At 41.6% G+C, this 20,979-nt stretch overlaps 1 protein-coding gene and 1 long non-coding RNA gene across 22 annotated transcripts in view; one reads left to right on the top strand and one right to left on the bottom strand.

Moving 5' to 3' along the window:
* Nucleotides 1-20,979, top strand: part of LOC123384112 (extensin-like) — a 239,517-nt gene that overhangs the window by 31,602 nt on the left and 186,936 nt on the right. For 8 of the 20 annotated variants that reach the window (XM_045053149.1, XM_045053147.1, XM_045053158.1 and 5 more), the window contains exon 1: nt 17,992-18,411. The exons of 3 other annotated variants lie outside the window; for them this stretch is intronic. In XM_045053149.1, coding sequence (XP_044909084.1) covers nt 18,346-18,411 — 66 coding nt within the window. In that variant the 5' untranslated portion in view covers nt 17,992-18,345. Of the gene's footprint in view, nt 1-17,990; nt 18,412-20,979 lie in introns of those variants that run through there. 9 more of the 20 variants (XM_045053153.1, XM_045053157.1, XM_045053156.1 and 6 more) reach the window with 2 other exon arrangements.
* The window catches only part of LOC123384118, an 83,851-nt gene continuing 72,864 nt past the window's right edge, over nt 9,993-20,979 (bottom strand). For both annotated transcript variants that reach the window (XR_006594790.1, XR_006594788.1), the window contains 2 exons: nt 10,666-10,855; nt 9,993-10,367 (listed from right to left, as the gene is read on the bottom strand). This is a non-coding gene — a long non-coding RNA (uncharacterized LOC123384118). The remainder of the gene's footprint in view (nt 10,368-10,665; nt 10,856-20,979) is intronic.

Raw genomic sequence — 20,979 nt, 5'->3', positions numbered from 1 at the left:
AGGCTCCACAAAGAATGTCACATTGTCCTGTGACCCGGTAAGCTGGATGCAGTCCTGTGACATGCTCCGACCAGTGAAACGTGAGTGGGAGCGAAGAGTGCCACCTCGAACACAACAGTTGGGAACAGCTGTGTCTGGCCACCTCTCTGTCCATCTCTTATGGCACCTGGTAGTTACCTATGGTGGGTGCTCTTTTATCCTGGTCCCAGGAGGACCATGGTGGACATGTGGCTTGAGCAAGGAAAAGATTTCCGTTATTACAAGCCATTAAGACTTCGGGGCCATTTGTTACGCACAATAGCATCTAGCCCATCCTAACTGGTATGCATCCCCCATTCTCTCTATGAGGCAGGCAGCACAGCCTAACATTGGAAGCATGATGTCTGTTGTCCGATACACGTGAATTTGAGTTCCAGCTCCATCCTTTTATTAACCCCTACCGCAGGCAATTACTTGGAGTCTCAGAGCCTCCATTTCTGCTCTGTAAGATGGGTGGTTACATGATCTGAGGTTTGAAGGGGATTAAATGAAATAATAAAACATGTAAATCTTTGAGTCCAGGGCCTGGCATGCACAGTGAATGCTCAGTCAATAGTAGCTGTATAGCTTTATGTCCTGATTGTAACATTCAGAAAAGCTGCAACTGGTTACAAGAGAAAAGAAGAAAGTGTTAATCCCTGTGGCCTATGTTTCCTTTCAAACTGTTTTTCAGCAAATAGGACAATATGTATATTCATTCATACCCTGCTTTTTTCTCTTAGTAAGACGTTGTTGTGATATTTTTATGTGACAAATAAAAGACCTGCATCTTCTTTTTAAATTATAGCACATTAGCAATCTTGACTTCCCTATTGCTGGACATTTCCATAGGTTGCCCATGGCACTGAAAACAAACGAAGCAGAATGAAAACTATCAGAATGTATTGTTTGCTAGAATAAATATTTGTTAACTTTTCTTTGCTCTGTATCTATGTACTAGGGTGCAATGTAGAATCTATTTCTTATTACAAATAATGTTTTAAAAGGTATGGAGTTGTTGATTTGAATTTTTTTTCAAATTTTGAAACATTACACATAATCTTTTTTTTTTTAATTTCAGGAATAGAACTTAGTGATTCATCACTTGTATATAGCACCTAGTGCTCATCCCAACAAGTGTCCTCCTTAATTCCCCTCACTCATGTAGCCCATCTTTTCACTCAACACCCAACCTGCAACCCTCCTTTTTTCCCTCTGTATTTAAGAGTTTCTTACAGTTTGTCTCCCTCTCTGTTTTAATATTATTTTTCTTTCCTTCCCTTCTGTTCATCTGTTTTGTTTCATAAATTCTGCATATGAGTGAAATCATGTGATATTTGTCTTTGTCTTCTTTGACTTAGCATAATACACTGTACTTCCAACCACTTTGTTGCAAATGGCAAGATTTCATTCTTTCTGATCACGGAATAATATTCCATTGTGTATATATACCACATCTTCTTTATCCATTCATCAGTCGGTGGATATTTGGGATCTTTTCATACTTTGCCTATTGTTGATAATGCTGCTATGAACATTGAGGTGTTGGTGACCCTTTGAATCAGCAGTCTTGTTGCCTTTGGATAAATACCTGGTAGTACAATTGCTGCGTCATAGGGTGGTTCTGTTTTTAATTTATTTTTTTTAGGATACTTCATACTGTTTTCAAGAGTGAGTGCACCAGTTTGCATTTCCACCTGCAATGCAAAAGGGTTCCTTTTCTATGCATGCTCACCAACATCATTTGTTGCCTGAGTTGTTAATTTTAGCCATTCTGACAGGTGTGAGGTGGTATCTCCTTGTGGTTTGGATTTGTATTTCTCTGATGATGAGTAATGTTGAGCATCTTTTTTTCTTTCTGTTAGCCGTCTGGATATCTTCTTTACAAAAGCGTCTATTCCTGTCTTTTGCCCATTTCTTCATTGCATTATTTGTTTGTTAGGTGTTGCGCTTTATAAGTTTTTATAGATGTTGGATACTCACCTTTTTATGTGATATGTCTTTTGTAAGTATCTTTTACCATTCTGTCAGTTGCCTTTTAGTGTTGTTGATTGTTTGTTTCCCTCGCCGTTCAAAAGTGTTTACCTCGATGATGTCCCAATAGTTCGTTTTTGCTTTTGTTTCCCTTGCCTCCAGAGACATGTTGAGTAAGAAGTTGCTGCGGCCAAGATCAAAGAGGTTTTTGCCTGCTTTCCCCTTGAGGATTTTGATGGCTTCCTGTCTTACATTAGGTCTTTCATGCATTTTGAGGTGATTTTTGTGTACGGTGTAAGAAAGTGGTGCAGGTTCATTCTTCTGCATGTCACTGTCCAGTTTTCCCAGCACCACTTGCTGAAGAGACTGTCTTCATTCCATTGGATATTCTTTCCTGCTTTGTTGAAGATTAGTTGGCCATACGTCTGTGGGTCCCTTTCTGAGTTCTCTAATTTGTTCCATTCTCTATTCTGTTCTTGGGCCAGTACCATAGTGTCTTGATGATTGCAGCTTTGTAATGCAGCTAGAAATCCAGAATTGTGATGCCTCTAGCTTTGGTTTTCTCTTTCAAGATTTCTTTGGCTATTCAGAGTTCCATACAAATTTTCTGGTTCCATACAAATTTTATGATTGTTCCAGCTTTGTGAAGAATGCTGGTGTCATTTTGATAAGGATTGCACTGAACGTGTAGATTGCTTTGAGTATTATTGACATTTTAACAACTGTTAAATTGTTCTTCCACTCCATGGGATGGTTTTCCATTTTCTTGTGTCTTCTTCAGTTTCTTTCCTAAGTTTCTGTAGTTTTCAGTGTATCCATTTTTCACCCCTTTGGTTAGGTTTATCCCTAGGTATTTTATCTTTTTTGGTGCAAGTTTAAGTGGGATCAATTCCTTGATTTCGCTTTCTGCTGCTTCATTGTTGGTGTATAGCAATGCAACTGATTTCTGTACGTTGATTTTATATCCTTCAACCTTGCTGAATTCATGTATAAGTTCTAACAGTTTTTTGATGGAGTCTTTTGGGTTTTCCACGTAGATTACCATGGTGTCTACAAAGAGTGAAATTTTGACTTCCTCCTTGCCGATTTGGATGCCTTTAATTTTTTTTCGTTGTCTGACTGCTGAGGCTAGGAATTCCAACCCTCTGTAATAACAGTGATGAGAATGGACCTCCTTGTGGAGTTCATGACTTTAGGGGAGAAAGCTCTCATTTTTTCCCCATTGAAGATGATATTAGCGGTGTGACCTTTATGATCTTGAGGTATGATCCTTCTATCCCTGCTTTCTGGAAAGTTTTTATTTAAAAAGGGTGCCATATTTTGTCACATGCTTTCGGGAACCTCTATTGAGAGGACCATGTGGTTCTTATCCTCTCTTTTATTAATGTCAGATATCACATTGATTAATTTGTGGATATTGAACCAGTCTTGCATCCCAGGATCAATCCCACTTGATTGTGGGGAATAATTATTTTAATGTGTTTTTGGATCTGGTTGGCTAGTATCTTGTTGAGAACTGTTGCAACCATGTTCATCAGGGAAACTGATTTGTAGTTCTCCTTTTAAGTGGGGTCTTTGTCCAGTTTTGGAATCAAGGTAATGCTGGCCTTGTAGAATTCGTTTGAAAGTTTTCCTTCCGTTTCTAGTTTTTGGAACACCTTCAAAGGAATAGGTGGTGACTCTTCTTTAAATGTTTGGTAGAATTCCTCTGGAAAGCCATCTGGCCCTGGACTCTTTGTTGGGAGATTTTTGATGACAGATTCAATTTCTTTCCTGGTGATGGGTCTGTTCAGGTTTTCTCTTTCTTCCTGTTTCAGTTTTGGTAGTTTTATGTTTCTAGGAATTTTTCCATTTCTTCCAGATTGCCCAATTTGTTGGCATATAATTGCTCACAGTATTCCCCCCTTATTGTTTGTATTTATGTGGTGTTTGTTGTGATATCTCCTCTTTCATTCATGATTTCATTTATCTGGGTCCTTTCCATTTTCTTTTTGATCAGTCTGGCTAGGGGTGTATCTATTTTGTTCATTCTTTCAAAGGACCCTCTTCCGGATTAGTTGATCGGTTCTACTTCTTTTTTTAAAATCAATATCATTGATTTCTGCCCTAATATTTATTATTTCCCTTCTTCAGCTGGTTTTGGGCTTTATTTGCTCTTCTTTCTCCAGCTCCTTTAGGTGTAAGGTTACATTGTGTATTTGAGACCGTTCTTCCTTCTTTAAGAAGGCCTGGATTGCTATATACTTGCTCTTATGCCTGCCTTTCTTGCATTCCAGAGGTTTGGGGCTGTCATGTTTTCATTTTCATTGGCTTCCATGTACTTTTATATTTCCTCTTTATTTTCTTGGTTAACCCGTTCATTCTATAGTAGGATGTTCTTTAATCTCCAGGTATCCATGGTCTTTCCAAATTTGTTCGTGTGGTTTCACAGATTTCTTGTCCAGTCCCCTGCAGGTGTTTTCACTTTGTCTCTCTTTCTCTCCAGCTACGTTCAGGGCAGTGCTTTTCTTGCACCATCCCCGTGGGCTGCACTCTCCCCCTTTCCTTTTCTCCGTCCTCTCTCTCCACAAACAGCTCCCTCCCCTCCCCGGCTTTTCTCTCCAGCAGTTCACCTATCCACACCACATACCTGCCATGTTCTGTGGCTCAAGTGATGCAGATTATTGTCTTAATGTTCAAATCTCTTTGCTAGCTGTTCAGAATGATTTGGTGCTGATCTAACTGCATTTCCAGGATGAGACAAGCTCAGGGTCTACATCTAGAGACCACATTTATAGCGTTCAAACTCAATTTTAGGCTTACCTGAGGGTGGATGTGGCATCATCCCATTATTCTAATAAGTATTTCTCCCACTTACTGGTGAGGATGAGTGTTCCTTGTTTTTAGTATGCTTCCTGATCCTTCATATTTTTATCAGCTCTTTATTGGTTGTCTCCCAGAAGGAATACTTAGGGATGAATCAGGAGATGTGACCTTCCACTCAGACTGAGAAGTAACAAGACAGTTCATAAATCTTGTGTAGGGGAGTACTCTGGATGCAGGATTAGAAATTGCTGTCCAGCTTCCCTGTCTCTCCTTTTACACCACCCAAGTTACATTAACACGTCTCACACATCATCGCATCTTCCAAAATAGACATTTTCTTTATTTCAGCATCTTGTTTTTAGTGCCCATTCAGTGAATCAACTCCTTGAAATTTAACCACCCATCATAGCTCTTATCTGATACCAAGAGATTGGTCTTCAAGGGGGCATAGTTGGACACAACAGGGTCCACAAGTGGGACCATAGCCTCATTGACTACCATGCCCTGGGACTTAGATGTGTATGATTGATAGAAAGTGTCCTTGACAGTCAGCTGAAGGGTTCCAGGCATAAAGGTGATTCCTGAAAATGGCAAAAAAGAAGACTTCAATCATATCTTTAAAGTAGATACCATTACTGTAACCATCCTGGCAGGCACATGAGATCTCTTTCAGTACTAGCCTTCTAGGCTATCACCTCTCCATTGGGCCAGCACCCAAATAGCAGCTTTGGTGGAAATGGACTCTGAGCCCTCTGAGCATTGTTGCCATTACCTTTTCCTCTCAAGCGGTCAATAATTCACATGGGTAGGTGTCAGATTAATTGCTATTTGAAAGACAGCCTGATTTTGAAACTGTGTGATGCAAGGGGGTTGTGGAAACTTCCTCTATGTTGGTGCCTCTTGTGTGAAAATAGCCATTGCTGTGGATTCCTGGATTTGCACTGGACACAAACATTCCTTCCTCTTTTCTTCTGGCTGTTCGATAGTGTTTCTTCCATCCATTTATCACATATTTGGGGACTATTATGTGACTGACACATGCAGGGTATATCTGTCTGCCGCAGGCTGCTCTATGATTATGTCAAGCAGAGGCTTCCCTTGATTTCACAAGCTTGGAGAATTAGAATATTTCTGGGAACAACTGATGATGACAATGTCTGTCTTGTACTAAAGCTTCCATACCCTATTACAGGCCTCTTGGTTTTGGAAAGCATCTGGTGTACCAGTGTGGGCCTTGGCCACACCTCCCACCTTTGTCTTTTGTGTCTCAGATGGAAATATCTTAAGGACAATAATAAAAAGTACCTGTTCAAAACTGATGGTTGCCAGAGCACAAGAAACAACGAGTGTTGGCAAGGGTGTAGAGAAAGAAGAACCCTCTTGCACTGTTGGTGGAAATGCAAACTGCTGCAGCCATTCTTGAAAACAGCATGGAGGGTCCTCAAAAAGTTAAAAGAGGAGCACCTGGGTGGCTCATTCAATTAAGCATTCAACTCTTGATTTCAGCTAAGGTCTTTATCTCATGGTTCATGAGATTGAGCCCTGCCTCAGGTTCCACGCTGACAGCATTGATCCTGCTTGGGATTCTCTCTCTCGCCCCTCTCTCTCTGCCCCTGCCCCCAATCACATACACACACTCATTGTCAAATGAACATTCTTAAAAAGTTAACAATAGAACTGCCCTACAATTCAGCAATTGCAGTACTAGGTATTCACCCAAAGAATACAAAAATACCAATTCAAAAGGATACATGCACCCTGATGTTTAAAGCAGCATTGCTTCAACAGCCAAAGTATGGGTGGAGCCCAAATGTCCATTGAACAATGAATGGATAATGAAGAATCGGTGTATATGTATATAATGGAGTATTACTCAGACTACAGAAAAAATGACATCTTGCCATTTGCAAAGACATGGATGGAAGTAGTTTATGAACTAGTTCATAAGTGAAATAAGTAAAATAAGTCAGTCAGAGAAAGACAAACATGATTTCACTCACTTGTGGAATATAAGAAACAAAACAGATGAACATAAGGGAAGGTAAGGAAAAATAAGATAAAAACAGCGAGGGAGGCAAACCCTGAGAGACTTCTAATTATAGAGAACAAACTGAGTATTGGTGGATGGGAAGTGGTTGGGGGGATGGGCTAAATGGCTGATGGGCATTAAGGAGTCCCCTTGTGATGACCGCTGGCTGTTATGTGTAAGTGCTGAATCACTAAATTCTACTCCTGCAATCAGTACTACACTACATGTTAACTAAGTTGGATTTAAATAAAATCTTAGAAGGAGGGGCGCCTGGGTGTCTCAGTCGGTTGAGCGTCCAACTTTGGCTCAGGTCACGAACTCGCAGTCTGTGAGTTCAAGCCCCGCGTCAGGCTCTGTATTGACAGCTCAGAGCCTGAAGCCTTCTTGGATTCTTTGTCTCCCTCTCTCTGCCTCTCTCTCTCTGCCCCTCCTCCGCTCATGCTGCTGTCTCCCTCTCTCTCTCTCTCTATCAAAATAAATAAACATTAAAGGAATTTTAAATAAAATCTTGGAAGGAAAAAACTCAACTTTGGCAAAGATGTAGAGAAATCAGAACTTTCAAACACTGCTTGTGGAAATGTGAAATGGTACGGCTACTCTGGAAAAGAGTTTGGCAATTTCTTAATAAGTTAAAAATGGAGTTGCCATATGGCACAGCAATTTCATTCCAAGGTATAAACCCAAGAGAATTGAAGACATGTATTCCCACAAAAACTTCTACATAAATGTTCATAGGAGCACTGTTCACAATTCCTGAAATGTGGAAACAACCCAGTTGTTCATCAACTGGTGACCAGATACATCAAAGGTGGTAAAACCGTACAAGGGGATATTGTCTAGTCATCAAAAGCCATGCAGTACTGTCACATGTGTAGATGAACTTCAAGAACATTGTGCTAAGTGAAAGAAGCAAAAGTCCATGTCTTGTATAATTCCATTTATATGAAATCTCCAGAACAGGCAGAACCAAGAGACATAAGTAGATTTAGTGGTTGCCAGGGAATTGGCGTGGGAGGAATTGGGATATGGGCTTTCTTCTCAGAATGATAATAATATTTTAGACTTAGTGGTAATAGTTGTGCAACATCAGGACTATAATAAAAGCCACTGGACTGTCCATTTTAAAATGGTCAGAATGACGGCTTTTAAGTGTTGTCAATTTCACCTTTTTTTAACATTTTTTAAATTTTTTAGTATGCTTTAAATATGAAATTTATTGTCAAATTGTTTTCCATACAACACCCAGCGCTCATCCCAACAGGTGCCCTCCTCAATGCCCACCACCCTCTTTCCCCTCCCTCCCACCCCCCATTGACCCTCAGTTTTTTCTCAGTTTTTAAGAGTCTCTTATGGTTTGGATCCTCCTTCTCTAATATTTTTTTAAAAAAATAAAAAATTGAAAGCTTCAAAAAATAAAAATAAAAATAACCAAAAAGGAACATTTCAAACATAAAGAACAAGAAAAACATGTCCCTGGTTTCCATAAGATTAAAGTCATACAGTCTTGCAGATACTAAGACATGAGATAAAGTCTGTAACTTTCTGGAATGTCATGGCCATGATGATTTATGATGCATCGTCAGAAAAAAACATATGTAATCCTGCACTGACTGTTCCTTCCTCAGAGAAGTCTCTTCTTTGTGAAGATTTTGTATCCTGGGTGGCTATCTTAACTTGGGCTTAAATGAAAGTCTTCTCCCTTCTCTCTAAAATTAAAAAAAAAACAACTTTTATTCACTTTGAATCAACATAGTTGTTTTGTAGTGTTGTTCAACTCTCCTATTACCTTGTTGATCTTTTGTGTAGTTGTTCTCTCCATGATTCAAAGTGGGATATTGAAATCTCATACTGGGAAGTATACTTTTGAATAAAAAAGGAAAGTTTAGAGTAATGACGCTGCTTTCCTTGGTGACCCTTTCCCAAAGTATCGTCCTAAACTATTTTTAAGCAGAAGCAATACAATGAAAACAAAGGTATAGTCCCCCAGAGTGGCTTCTTTGCAGTGGGAATATGCATGTTGTGCTACCTCCTTGCAGCATCCTTTCCTGATTTTCTAGCTGAAGGGAGTTTCTTTTCCTTCTGAACTCCTTGTCAATTTACCGAGGACCTTCCTGATTGCATTAAATTGCTCCTTCCTCGATCTCATCTCCCCTAGGAGTGTTTCAGCCCCTCTGCGGGTAGAACTTTGTCTCAGTCATCCTTAGCTCCAGCTTCTTGCTCAGTGATTTTCATTCTATGGACTTTTGATAACATTTCAGAATACACTTTCAGAAGAAACGTATCATTGCTATTTGCCCAAAGAGTGGTTTTAAACATGTATTATTTCACATGTGGTTTAGAGTATGGACTATGAAGCTGGGGTCAAGATGCCAGCAGGGGAGGATCCTGAACTCACCTCCCCCCATGAACACAAGAATTCAACAGCTGCTTATGGAACAATTCCCTCTGAAAAGGATCTGAAAGATAGCTTAGCTGTGTCTGTAAAATAAGGATAAAAGGACAAAATATATGGAAACAGGAGAGGCAGAGACACAGTCTCACAAGAAACCCCACTCCAGGTGTGGTGACCCACAGTCAGGAGGATCTCATAATACAGAAGTTGTCCCAGAGGACTGAGGGGTTTGTGAGCTACCTCAGGCACCCCAACTCTTGGGAACTACATGGCAAAGATGAGCCTCCAAGCATAGGGCCTTCAAAAAATAGGACTTACTTCCTGAAGTACTCAAGGGCTTCTGTTGAGCCATGGTGTGGCTCACTCCTGTCTTGTCTTCTTTGTGCCTCCCACACCTGGCATTCTCAAGGATACCTGCTCTTTGAATGTTCTTCAGGGTTTTTTGTTTTTTAACTACAAGCCTATTCTCAGGCAAAAGCAATAGGCTGAGCCATTTGTGGGAACTTATAATGGCAAACACTTCATGGGAAATCTCCAGGGAACATGTGCTTTGAGTTTCCTAGGAACCTCCTAATTCCACAAAATATTTATATTTTGGAGCCTCTCAGAGGCTAAAATTTCCTTGAGGTGATAAATGGCCTACAAGGTAGTTAAGCACTCTCTATGGATAATCTGTGTTTCATTTTCACAATAACACATAAGTCTGACTCTATTACTGTGCCCATTTCACAAATAAGGAAACTGAGGCTCAGAGAGGGATGATATTAAAAAAGTGGCAGTTTGTGGAACTGAGATGAAACCTTAGGCCTGTTTATAGACCCCCACACTATGGGAAGAATTCAGGCATCAGATGGACATCCTTTTACCATCTCTCCATTCTGTGAATGACTGAGACTGGAATCCCATAGGAGCCTCTGTCCCAGGGGCTCCTCTCCCATGTCTTACCCAGCCGCACCCAGGCCAGGCAGCTCCAGTAGGTTTCTGGTGCTGGGGGCAGGAATATCATCAGTTGGTCCCCATGGCTGAGGGCCCATGTACCAGAGAGGATGCTAGCCACTTTCTGGGAGAGATTAATCATTCTTCCAGAGCTCCATTTGTCTTCTTCTCCTTTGGCGTCATTGATTATCTCATCTAATCTCTGCAACAACACTAAGAAACGGGTACCATTAGCATCTCCATTTGACTGATAACAAAACTAAGGTTTTAGCTAAGCAGTTTCCTCAAGGACATTTGGTTTTAGTGACAAGGCCAAGATTTAAACACAAACCTGTTTGGCTGCCAAGCCTGTGTTTTTAGTCACTTGCTAGAATACCTCTCCTGTGAATTTGTACTTTCTAGGGCCAGGCATGGATGGGGTTTGAATCTCATGATCTTTGGTTATGAAACAGACACCTTACCAGGGGGTCTTTGCCAACATTTCAAAGTTGAAAAACTTTTTTGGTTTTACCTTTTCAAGTTGGGACCTTTGGTTTAGCACATCCTTTATCAAATTAAAGTGTGGAGAATTGTTTTGCCTTGGGTCTTGGAGTCAGAAAATTTGAAGGTCCAAGTAGCAGTTTTTCTCCTTGGTCCTCATCAGGCACACCAGGTCACAGAGAAGGTTTGAAACCAGCTCCACATTTGTCTCGGGGAACCACCTAGGCAAGTTGGAGAAAAGGCAGTGTGTCGGTACGTGTCTCAGAGAGATCATCTTTGAGGTCCTAGTGCTGCGAACGAATCCATAAGGTCAACAATTTCTTTATGAATACAAACAAGAGTCAGACTGCTGGAGAGAAAGAAATTGAACACAAATATCTACCGACTTCAACAACAGACTCTCTTAAGGGACTTGAGATATTGGGAGGATGGGGGAGCTGTTGTCTCTGTCTCCTCTGAGAACTGCTTACCTTTTGCAATTTCGATGCCAGCTCTGGGGCAGGAGGAACTTTCCCAGACTTGGAACAAACCAAGTACTGGATCACTTTCATTGGCTCCTAGGCCTAAAAGACAATCTCCTTTGCCTGTGGAAGGTGGGGCTTGGGGGCCGTGAGGCAAAATGAAACAATGAATATATCTTGACTTTTAATAGTATGTCAAGAGAAATAGGCCACAGACTATAGTGCCAGGTGTGGTAGACTTTAAGATAACAGACACAGAAGTTGAGTAAGATTTTATCACAAAGTCTTGCACTGATGAAAGAGATTGCTCATCAGTCACAAGAGCACTGAGCCCTGAACACTGAACCCACAAAAATGTCAGGGTTTCTTTTAAAAACTGTCACATTGAAAGTCCTCTAGATATTGTCCCATAAGACTGTCTCATAACAAAGTTTGTAGCATTTAGATCTGGAGAGGAGACCTTGTGATACTCAGCAGAAGAGGGAAAGGTAGACCTTAGAGTCTCGAGTTAGCAAAATCTAAGAAGGTTATTTCAAAGGAGGTATTGATAATATACATTTCAAAGCAGTCCCAGTATTTAACAAAATATTGAACATGTATCCTTTGTTGGAATTTTAACTTCATTTTTCTAACTGTGTGATGTGTAAATTTATCTGTTTCAGGTGGTTGGCCTTCTTCTTCCCAATTCCCATCCACGTTTGCAAACATAGAAAAGAGGAAACAATGACTGCTTTGGGTTATTGATAGATTTATTCAAGTTCTAGAAACTCAGGATTAGTGATTTTCATTTGATGATACTGGCATATCATCAATGTACTCAACATTAGAACAAAAATACTTGTAACAAATCATGAGAGTTCAAATGCTGTTATTAGCTTCCTACTGTCTACAATACGAACAAATTCTTTAGAGTAAGGTCTGGTTAGATATAGGTTCGGTTGCTTCAACAAACACACCCAGTAACTCATTCCTTCCTTCCTGAATAGTCTGAGCATATGCAGTCCATAGCTGGCTTAGCAGCTCCACCCTCTCAGGGACTCAGGTTCCTTCTGTGAAGGTGCTCCACCACCTCTAGGGTAGAACTGAGAGGACTCAGCATCATGTCCACATCCAGGAAGTGGGAAGTGAAGGTGGGAAAGGGGAGGACATGCCTCTAGCTTCAGAGAATAACCAGAAAGTTTTCCATATCACTTCTGTTCACATTTCATTGGTCTGAACTTAGTCGCCTGGCTGTACATAGCTTTGTGAGAGGCTGGGAAATGTGGTCTTTCCTTTTGAGTGGTTATGTGTTCAGACAGAAATAGGGCATTCCATTTCTATGAGAGAACTGAGGGCATAACTATTGAGTGACCACTAACAGTTTCTGTCAGGGTCTACCGCTTTGATTAAACAACTGTCCGCAAATACACACAGAGCATCATCCCCACGCATAGAACATTGTCATATTCAAGAAATATAACCCCCAGGTCTCCTAGAATGACTACATCTGGGTCAAAATTTAGTATCTCTTGTTACTCCTTTGTTCTCTCCATTCAGTAGGGATAGAATTCCTATCTGACAAACTACAAACTAAAGCATGAGTTATGTCTAGTCTCCAGACCAACCAATATCTATCCCTGGAGTAGGGTATTGCTATAAAAACTCCAATACTGGAAAGAGAAGAGTGAATAATGAGGTAACATAGGTCCCTAGCAATGATCCAACTCCCCTAGGCATGAATTATGACAGAACCATGTCCTGGCACTCTTTGGGGCCTCAGTCCATTCAGTAGGTCCTGATTCTGCTGTCTGGGAGGCGTTGCTTCCTCTGCTGTCATCTTTAGCTTTTGTCTTTCCCTCTGGAACATTCTTTCATGTTCATCATCCTCTGTGGACAAATCTGAGGTGGATGTTTGGAAGAATATACCCTTCTTGAGGACAGGATGGCTTTTGCAGCCCACTTCCTGCTGCGCAGAAAGGGGATCATAAGGATTGTATTAGAGGTCAAACTAGTCTATGCCTTGTTGACAATGGTGTTACAAGAAAGGATATGCTCTCTCCTCCCCATTTTCCTAGGCTATGGTTTCTTTTGCAAGCAAATTCCCTCAAACATTTAGGCTTCTGGTCTACTTTTATGTCTGTCAAATTCCATATGTAAATAGTCATCCTGAAATATTTTGTTCAGGCATAGTTTTGGGGGCTGAAAACTCTGGTCTTGTGTGTAGCTTGTTCTGGGATTTACCAAGTCTCCCTACTAAATCAATGACAGCTATTTTGCACTTAGCCAATTTACCTTGAGTCAGCCATATTGGGGAGGTGACTGAGAAAGGCTTGGGTGTCCTGTCCTGCTTAGGCTACCTATTGAAAGCCACTTGTAATTCCTTCAGTTTGGGGTGCAGAAGTTTTTGCCTCTCTCAGGCTTTGGAGGCACTAGTCACTCACGTTGCCGCCAAATTGGATTGTCATCTACAGGCAGAAAGAGCTTCCTTAGAAGAGCTGTATACCCTTGAATCAGTGCTGGCAGACTGGCTGACCCTAGCCTGAGATCTGTTTGTGGCAAGTTCCTGGTGAAAGTGGCAAAATGCATCCCACAGACACCACGTTCCAAATATTACGATTAATTTCTTCTTGAGTTTCAGGTTCTGATGGCATGTGATCCGCCATGAGAATGATCATAGACAACAGCTTAGTGTTTTGTCACAACATAAAAACTGTCACCAGACTTGCCACCAGACTGTAATACCTGTGCCGTCCCACCTACTGCCTGCCCACCAAACCTATGCCACTTATGTTGGGTTCTAACTATCAGCCACTCCCTTCTTGTATCAAATTCTGTAATAGTTTGGATATAGAGCGGGTTGCTCTAACAGGGGTATAAATAACCGTGGCTTCGACAAAATATGTATTTCTCTTTCATGTAACAGTCTAGGTATATGTTCAAACCCACAATGGTTACCCTATAGTGTCAGATACCCAGGTTTCTGTATGGTTGCTCTGTGGTTCCTTACTGACAAGGTCAAAGATGACTCAGCACAGCAGATCTGTTTGCAGCGAGCAGGCAAGGAAAATGGGGAGGGGAGAGCATATCCTTTCTTTTAACACCATTGCCCATAGCACACCTCACTTCCATTTGCATTCTGTTGACCATAACTTAACACTTCCCGGTAATGTAAAGGCTTAGTCTACAAAGCCATGTACCCAACTAAATATCAGGAATTCTCTCAATATGAGAGAAGGTGGGAATGGATGTTAGGTGGCAACAAGCAGTACTGTTGACAAGTCAATAATCTTGACTCCACTCTTCACTTCCCAGCCTCTCCTCAACATATGGTCATCTGGGTTCTGGCCTTCACCTCCCAGTTGTATCCTTCCCACCAAGGTCATCCTGTCGTAGCTCAATGCAAGTTGTCTCTTGCCCTTCTCCATCCCACTGTAGCAACTGACCCATTAGACCTCTCCCTCTCTCCCAACCCCAAAAGCTAATCATCAAGACCTCTCCCTTGTATGTCTGGAAACAATTGCCTCATCTTCCCACTACTTCCAGTCTTGCGCAACTAACATAGGCCAGGCCACCACCATCTCATGCGCAGCCTTAAAATTGGCCTGTTTACTTTTCCTGCCACCCACTTCCCTTTCACGTCAACCCATTCTCCATCTCCAATCAGAATGATCTTTTAACAATGAAAGCTCAGCAATCAGTCAGTGAATGATTGAAATTCTTCAATGGCTTCTCAGTACTTTCCGGAAAAAGCACAAAGTTCTTTACTGGTTTGCAAGGTCCTGCAGAAACAGGCTTTGGTTACTTCTCCAGCTTCATCTCTTAAAAGAAGCCTGTATTCTCTCCTCACCTTTTTGCTCCAGGTATACTGAAGTACCACGTATGTATCTATTTCCCAGGTCCTCTTGTATCTCTGGTGGCTGTTACTATGTTTCAGGCATTATCCAAAGTCATTTTCACACATTGGAATTTTGTTCATTTATCTCTTTATTTTGGTCTTTATTTGCTTACTTATTTATTATTTTTGATGAATAAAAATTTTATGTATTTGAGACTTACAATGTGATAGGTTGATATATGCATACACTGTGAAGTGATAACCACAATGAAACTAGTTAACATATCCATCACCACCCATAGCTACTTTGTTTTTGTGGTGTGGTTAGAATGCTTGAGATCTGCTCTCTTAGTCAATTTCAAGTATACGATATGGTATTGTTTTTTTGTTTTTTTTTTTGTTTTTTTTTTTAATTTTTTTTCAACGTTTATTTATTTTGGGGACAGAGAGAGACAGAGCATGAACGGGGGAGGGGCAGAGAGAGAGGGAGACACAGAATCGGAAACAGGCTCCAGGCTCCGAGCCATCAGCCCGGAGCCCGACGCGGGGCTGGAACCCATGGACCACGAGATCGTGACCTGGCTGAAGTCGGTCGCTCAACCGACTGCGCCACCCAGGCTCCCCATGATATGGTATTGTTAACTGTAGTCACCTACTGTACGTTAGGTCGCTAGAACTTGTGCATCTTACAATGGAAAGTTTGTACGTTTTGATCAGTATCTCCCCCTTTTGCCCATCCTCCAGCCTCTGGTAACTACCCTTCAACTCTCTGTCTCTACAAGTTTAACTTTTCTTTAGACGAAGAGTTCACACGTGCATGAGATTATACAATATCTGTCTGTTGTGTCTGACTAATTTCACTTAGAATCATGTCCTCTGGGTTCACCCACGTTGTCAGAAATGGTAGAACTTCCTTCTTTCTTCTGGCCAGATACTATTCCACTGAATGCACAGGCCATTTTTCTTTATTTTGATGGGCACTTAAAGTTGTTTCCATATCTTGGCTACTGAATAATATTGCAATGAACATGGGAGTAGAGATGTCTCATTAAGACAGTGATCTACACCCAGAAGTGGGATTGCTGGATCATTTGGTATTTCTATTTTTAACTTTTGAGAACCTCCAAACTGTTTTCCACAATGGCTGTACCAATTTACATTCCTGGAGATAGTGCTTAAGGGTTCACTTTTCCTCCACATCCTTGCCCACAGTTGTTATCTTTTGACTTTTGGAGAATAGGCATCCTAACAAACAGGTGTGAGGTAATAGCTCATTGTGGTTTTGGTTTGCATTTCCCTGACAATTAGCGATGTTGAGCATCTTTTCTTATACCGGTTAGCCTTTTGTATGTCTTCTTTGGAAAAAGTCTATTTGGGTCCTTGCCCACTTTTTCACCCTGTTATATGGTTTCTTTGCTGTTGACTTTGGGAAAATTGTAAGAGGAAACTTTATTTAAAATGGAAGTGTTGAATTACTCTATTGTATACCTGAAACGAATGCAACACTGTATGCTAATGAACTGGAAAGAAAATAAAACCTTAAAGAAAATGGAGTCAGGGGGCCAGAAGGGGGAAGCTCACAGGCTCTACCACGTGTCATTTCCTGCAGACCCACTGGAAGGAGACATATCTTGTAAGCTGACACTACTTCAGCTACTGCTATACTACCTCAGCAAGAGGAAGAAAGGTCTTTCTTCTTCCCCCATGATGGCCCAGCTGGTGACGGTCACAACTTAAGCAGTGAAAAGCCACTATACTTGGATCTCCCAGTTTACTCCAATGGACTTTTATATATCATAGCCCTCCCGATTTCTTCCTTTCCTCTACAAAAGTGTTCCTCTCCTTTGTTCTCCAGACTTGCTATAGCTTCCTTCTCCCAAGGGGCAGTTCTCTGCTATTCCTAAAGAAGCCATTTTCTTTTCCTGGTAACATAACTGGTAGTTTTATTTTTAAGGTTAACTATTCATGTGAACTCCTTATTTGTTTTGTATATTAACTCTTTCTTGGAGATGGTCTGCACATGTATTCTCGGATTCTGTAGGTTGCTTTTCCATTTTGTTGATGGTTTCCTTCCCTTTCCTTCCCTGTGCTTTTTAGTTTGATGTGGGCCCAATTGTTTAGTTTTACTTTTACTTCGTATGCTTTTGGTGCCAATCCCAAAATCTCATTGCCTAGAGCATAGTCAAGGAGCTTTCCTCTTTGATTTTTCCTAGACGTATGATGGTTTCAGGTGTTACATTTAAGTCTTTAAGCCATTTTAAGTAGATTTTTGTGTATCATGTAAGGGAAGGGTTCACTTTCATTCTTTTGCATGTAGATATACAGTTTTCCCAACAGAATCTAATGAAGAGATAGATTGTCTCATATTCATCCATTGCTGGGGGTCACCTTTGGGGAGTCCCTTTGAAATTTTTTTTCAACGTTTATTTTATTTTTGGGACAGAGAGAGACAGAGCATGAACGAGGGAGGAGCAGAGAGAGAGGGAGACACAGAATCGGAAACAGACTCCAGGCTCTGAGCCATCAGCCCAGAGCCTGACGCGGGGCGCGAACTCACGGACCGCGAGATCGTGACCTGGCTGAAGTCGGGCGCTTAACCGACTGCGCCACCCAGGCGCCCCTGGGGAGTCCCCTTTGTGGCAGCTCATTTCTGAGGTTCACAGACACCCATACTCACTAAGAAATAAACAGACACCACAAGCACAGAATCACACCCAGCCTCACCTGGGAACACAGGTATGGGGCTTATGAACAGATTCACACACAGACCCACACTGCAGACATGGCCAGTGACACCCCGAGGAGAACACACACACACACACACACACACACACACACACACACACCACACACGTAAGACCCAAGGGGCAGCAAATTCACACACATAACTAATATATACACGTACAAAACAGACATACATAGACACTCCCATACGGACACACATGCCCCCAGATATGTACATAATGAAAGGGGCTTTTGAAAGGCCATGGTCACGCGGGGTGTCCTTTGTGAGCTATCAGGGTTGAAGGCAGCTGATTGGTGGAGAGAGAGCATAAAGCGTCTGAATTGCTATGGCAATGCTCAAACAGGTGAAGACTTGGATGAAGAGAGATCTTCGTCTGCTCCACCTGCTACTGACAGTCTACTTAACTGGCTACTTGTAGCCTGCTCATCTAGTGATTTACTGACCTGCTGAGCTACTAACTTGTCTGAACCCTCCTCCCTCCCTTCTTGTACTTGATCTGATCCGGGTACTCTCCCTGACCCCCTTCTTCTCCTGCCACACCCCCCTCCCCAATCCCATCCCTATTTAAACCCCGCCCCCCCACCTCACCCCCTTTCCCACCCCGTCCCTTCCCCTCCCACCCCCACCACCTCCTCACCCCCATCTGCACCTCCTCTCTGGTGCCCAGGCGCCCCCTGAAAGGACCAGAATATGACGGTTCGGAAGCTATTTTTCTATATCCTCTTACTCGGGTATGCCGGTTACCCCAAGACAAATGTGAGTACACATCCGACATCAGTGACTTCTTCCTTTTGTATTTATTTATCTTTTTCAGACTGTGGTTAGAAAACCAGCTTTTTCATGGAGTCCTTGATGAGAACTCAGTTCTTTGGCAAAACCCATTGAGTCAGGGCAAGGTTTCTCGACCAGCATGTAGGGGTTCTGGCCACACCTGTCCACATGAAGTTGTGGATCCTGTCTGGGCCACTTGGTCCAAAAAGAGTAGTGTTGACAGGATGGAAACCTGAGCTTCATAATGTCAAGAAAGAAGAACATGGGAAGATACTAAAAGCCACTGAGATCTTTGTCTTAAATAAGGGGCTCGTATGATGTTTGAATTATACTTCCTTAAAATCATTTTTAAAAATGTCAGAAACTCGATTGAAAAAGAGCCATTTAATAGTATTAATAGTATTTTATACTATTAGATGACTCCTGGAAGGCCTGTCAAGATTCTTCTTCAAGCTTTGTAAGTTTAGAGTCCCCCTTATACATAGTTAGTTTTCCTATCAGCACGTTGTTCACGTTTGTGAAGTTTGGTAGCCCTGGGAACCGTGGTGTCTGAAGTGTTGGTGTTGGAAAGTGAAATGTGGTTTGTGCTCTGTGCTTCCTCGTTTGTTCGCTTTTGGGAACTTGTGCATCAGCCCTCTCCCTCTGGTCTTAGAGGCTGCCCCCAAGGACTCTGTGTCCAACCAGGTAGCTGAGAAGCTCAGCGTACATGAAGTGGCCTCAGCCTGCTTGGACATTTATAATAAGAAAATCACTAGGAGTGATGGGATCAGGAAGTGAATGCATTCTTGTCCTTTCTTTAGCCAACTATGTGCAGAGTGTTGATTTACCCAAAGCAAAAAGGGTCTTGAATGTCCTTAGGATTGTCCAACTATAAAGAAATACCTGGTTGCCAGTGTGAATGTTTCATTCTATCATTAAAAAGCAAAACCTGTACTCCCCAGAGCCTGAGACAGAGACACAGGGGACACCCATAGAGAAAAGTAGATTTCTTGAGATTGGCATGCACCAGATTCTTAGAGAGGGATCTGCAATGTCCCAAGTCAGGAACAACCTAAATTGAGGCAGAATCCTCTCACATGAATACCTCCAGGCACAACAGAATCTATTCTGTCTCTTTTGAGTCTACGAAGGAGGAAATTTCTTGGTTCTGTTTATTGCAATTTCCCCCTTCTACCTAGGCTGCATCTCATAGATCAGTTCAGCTCTCTCTCCCTCCCTCATTTCTGAATTCGTGCACAAACTAACTTCTCTTGCGTTTCCTACCTGCACCTGGTCATGACCATTGTCTGTGGGAACCAAGTGTTACTGGCTCCCTTGGATCTAATCTAGTTAACGGTAACTAATCAAATCAGCATACAGATAGCTGGCAGAGGTATCAAGAGTGCCCAGGACTTAGGATGTTTACCATTCATGTCAAGATGGCCTCTGTCTTTTGATCCCCATGATCACTGTGCTGACGGCCCCTGGTCTCTTGCAGACACTGGCCAAAGACAGTGTGCATTTCCCACCAGGATGCAATTTAGTGACCTCAGTTCTGAGAGCTGAAGATACAAATGGTACACATTTTGGAGGCTACTCTCTAGAGAGGTTTATTGGCACATTTTAAAGTTTGGTATGTGAGTTAGTATGAATTGCATTGTGAGTGTATTTTCTCCTAAAGGACTGATAAGTCTAGTTTTAGTAAAATGATATGTGTTCTGTTGTTTTGGTGACCATACCCAGGACTTTTGTGTTATTTAGGAAGTAATTTCCATAGTTGTTATTGATTGGTTTAGGTGCAACACTATGAAATAGGAACTTGAATTTATTGTATTGGCTATTTGGAGATGTGTGTTCAAGTAACTTAAAACATAGATTTCATCAAAATAGACAAGATCACCTGATTATGCAAATCTTTATTTAATTCAGAAATCTGACAATTTGGGCTGTGATTCAGATTCAAAGTAAACCTTGAACATAAAACCTTATGGGGAGCCTGGGTGGTTCAGTCAGTTAAGCATCTGACTCTTGATTTTGGCTCAGGTTTGTGAGTTTGAGCCCAGCATCAGGCTGTGTGCTAACAGCGTGGAGCCTGCTTTGGATTCTCTGTCTCCCTCTCTCTCGTTCCTCCCCCGCTCTCTCTACTTTCAAAAATAAATCAACATTAGAAAAAAGAAAACCTCAGTGTTTTTAGAAACTCAACAATAATGTAGAATTTATTTTTGCTGGAATAATCCCATATTCTTATAAGAGCAGCTGCACATCTCTCAGTTATATCCATATCTGTAAACATCTGTCTCTATAACAGTCTCATTTGAATCTCTAGTACATTTTCATTGTTACTTTCTCCCATCCTTCCGTAAATTTTGGGGTATTTTTGGAAATGTTCCAAAGGATTTTATCCAGGTACTTCATGAATGTACAACAGAAGTCATTTACTTCTTGTCTACTAAAAGGGTAAGGAACAATGAAGCCATCACCACAGTAAGATCGTAAACACAATCATCACTCCTACAGGTTTGCCCCTGCTCCTTGGTAAGCCTTCTGTCCTCCCTCTCCTTCAGGAGGAGGCAT

This window comes from Felis catus, chromosome A2 (genome assembly GCF_018350175.1).
Source record: "Felis catus isolate Fca126 chromosome A2, F.catus_Fca126_mat1.0, whole genome shotgun sequence".
Classification (NCBI taxonomy): domain Eukaryota; kingdom Metazoa; phylum Chordata; class Mammalia; order Carnivora; family Felidae; genus Felis; species Felis catus.
The sequence above is the reverse complement of the archived record's forward strand: the minus strand, read 5'-3'. Positions and strand labels throughout refer to the sequence as shown.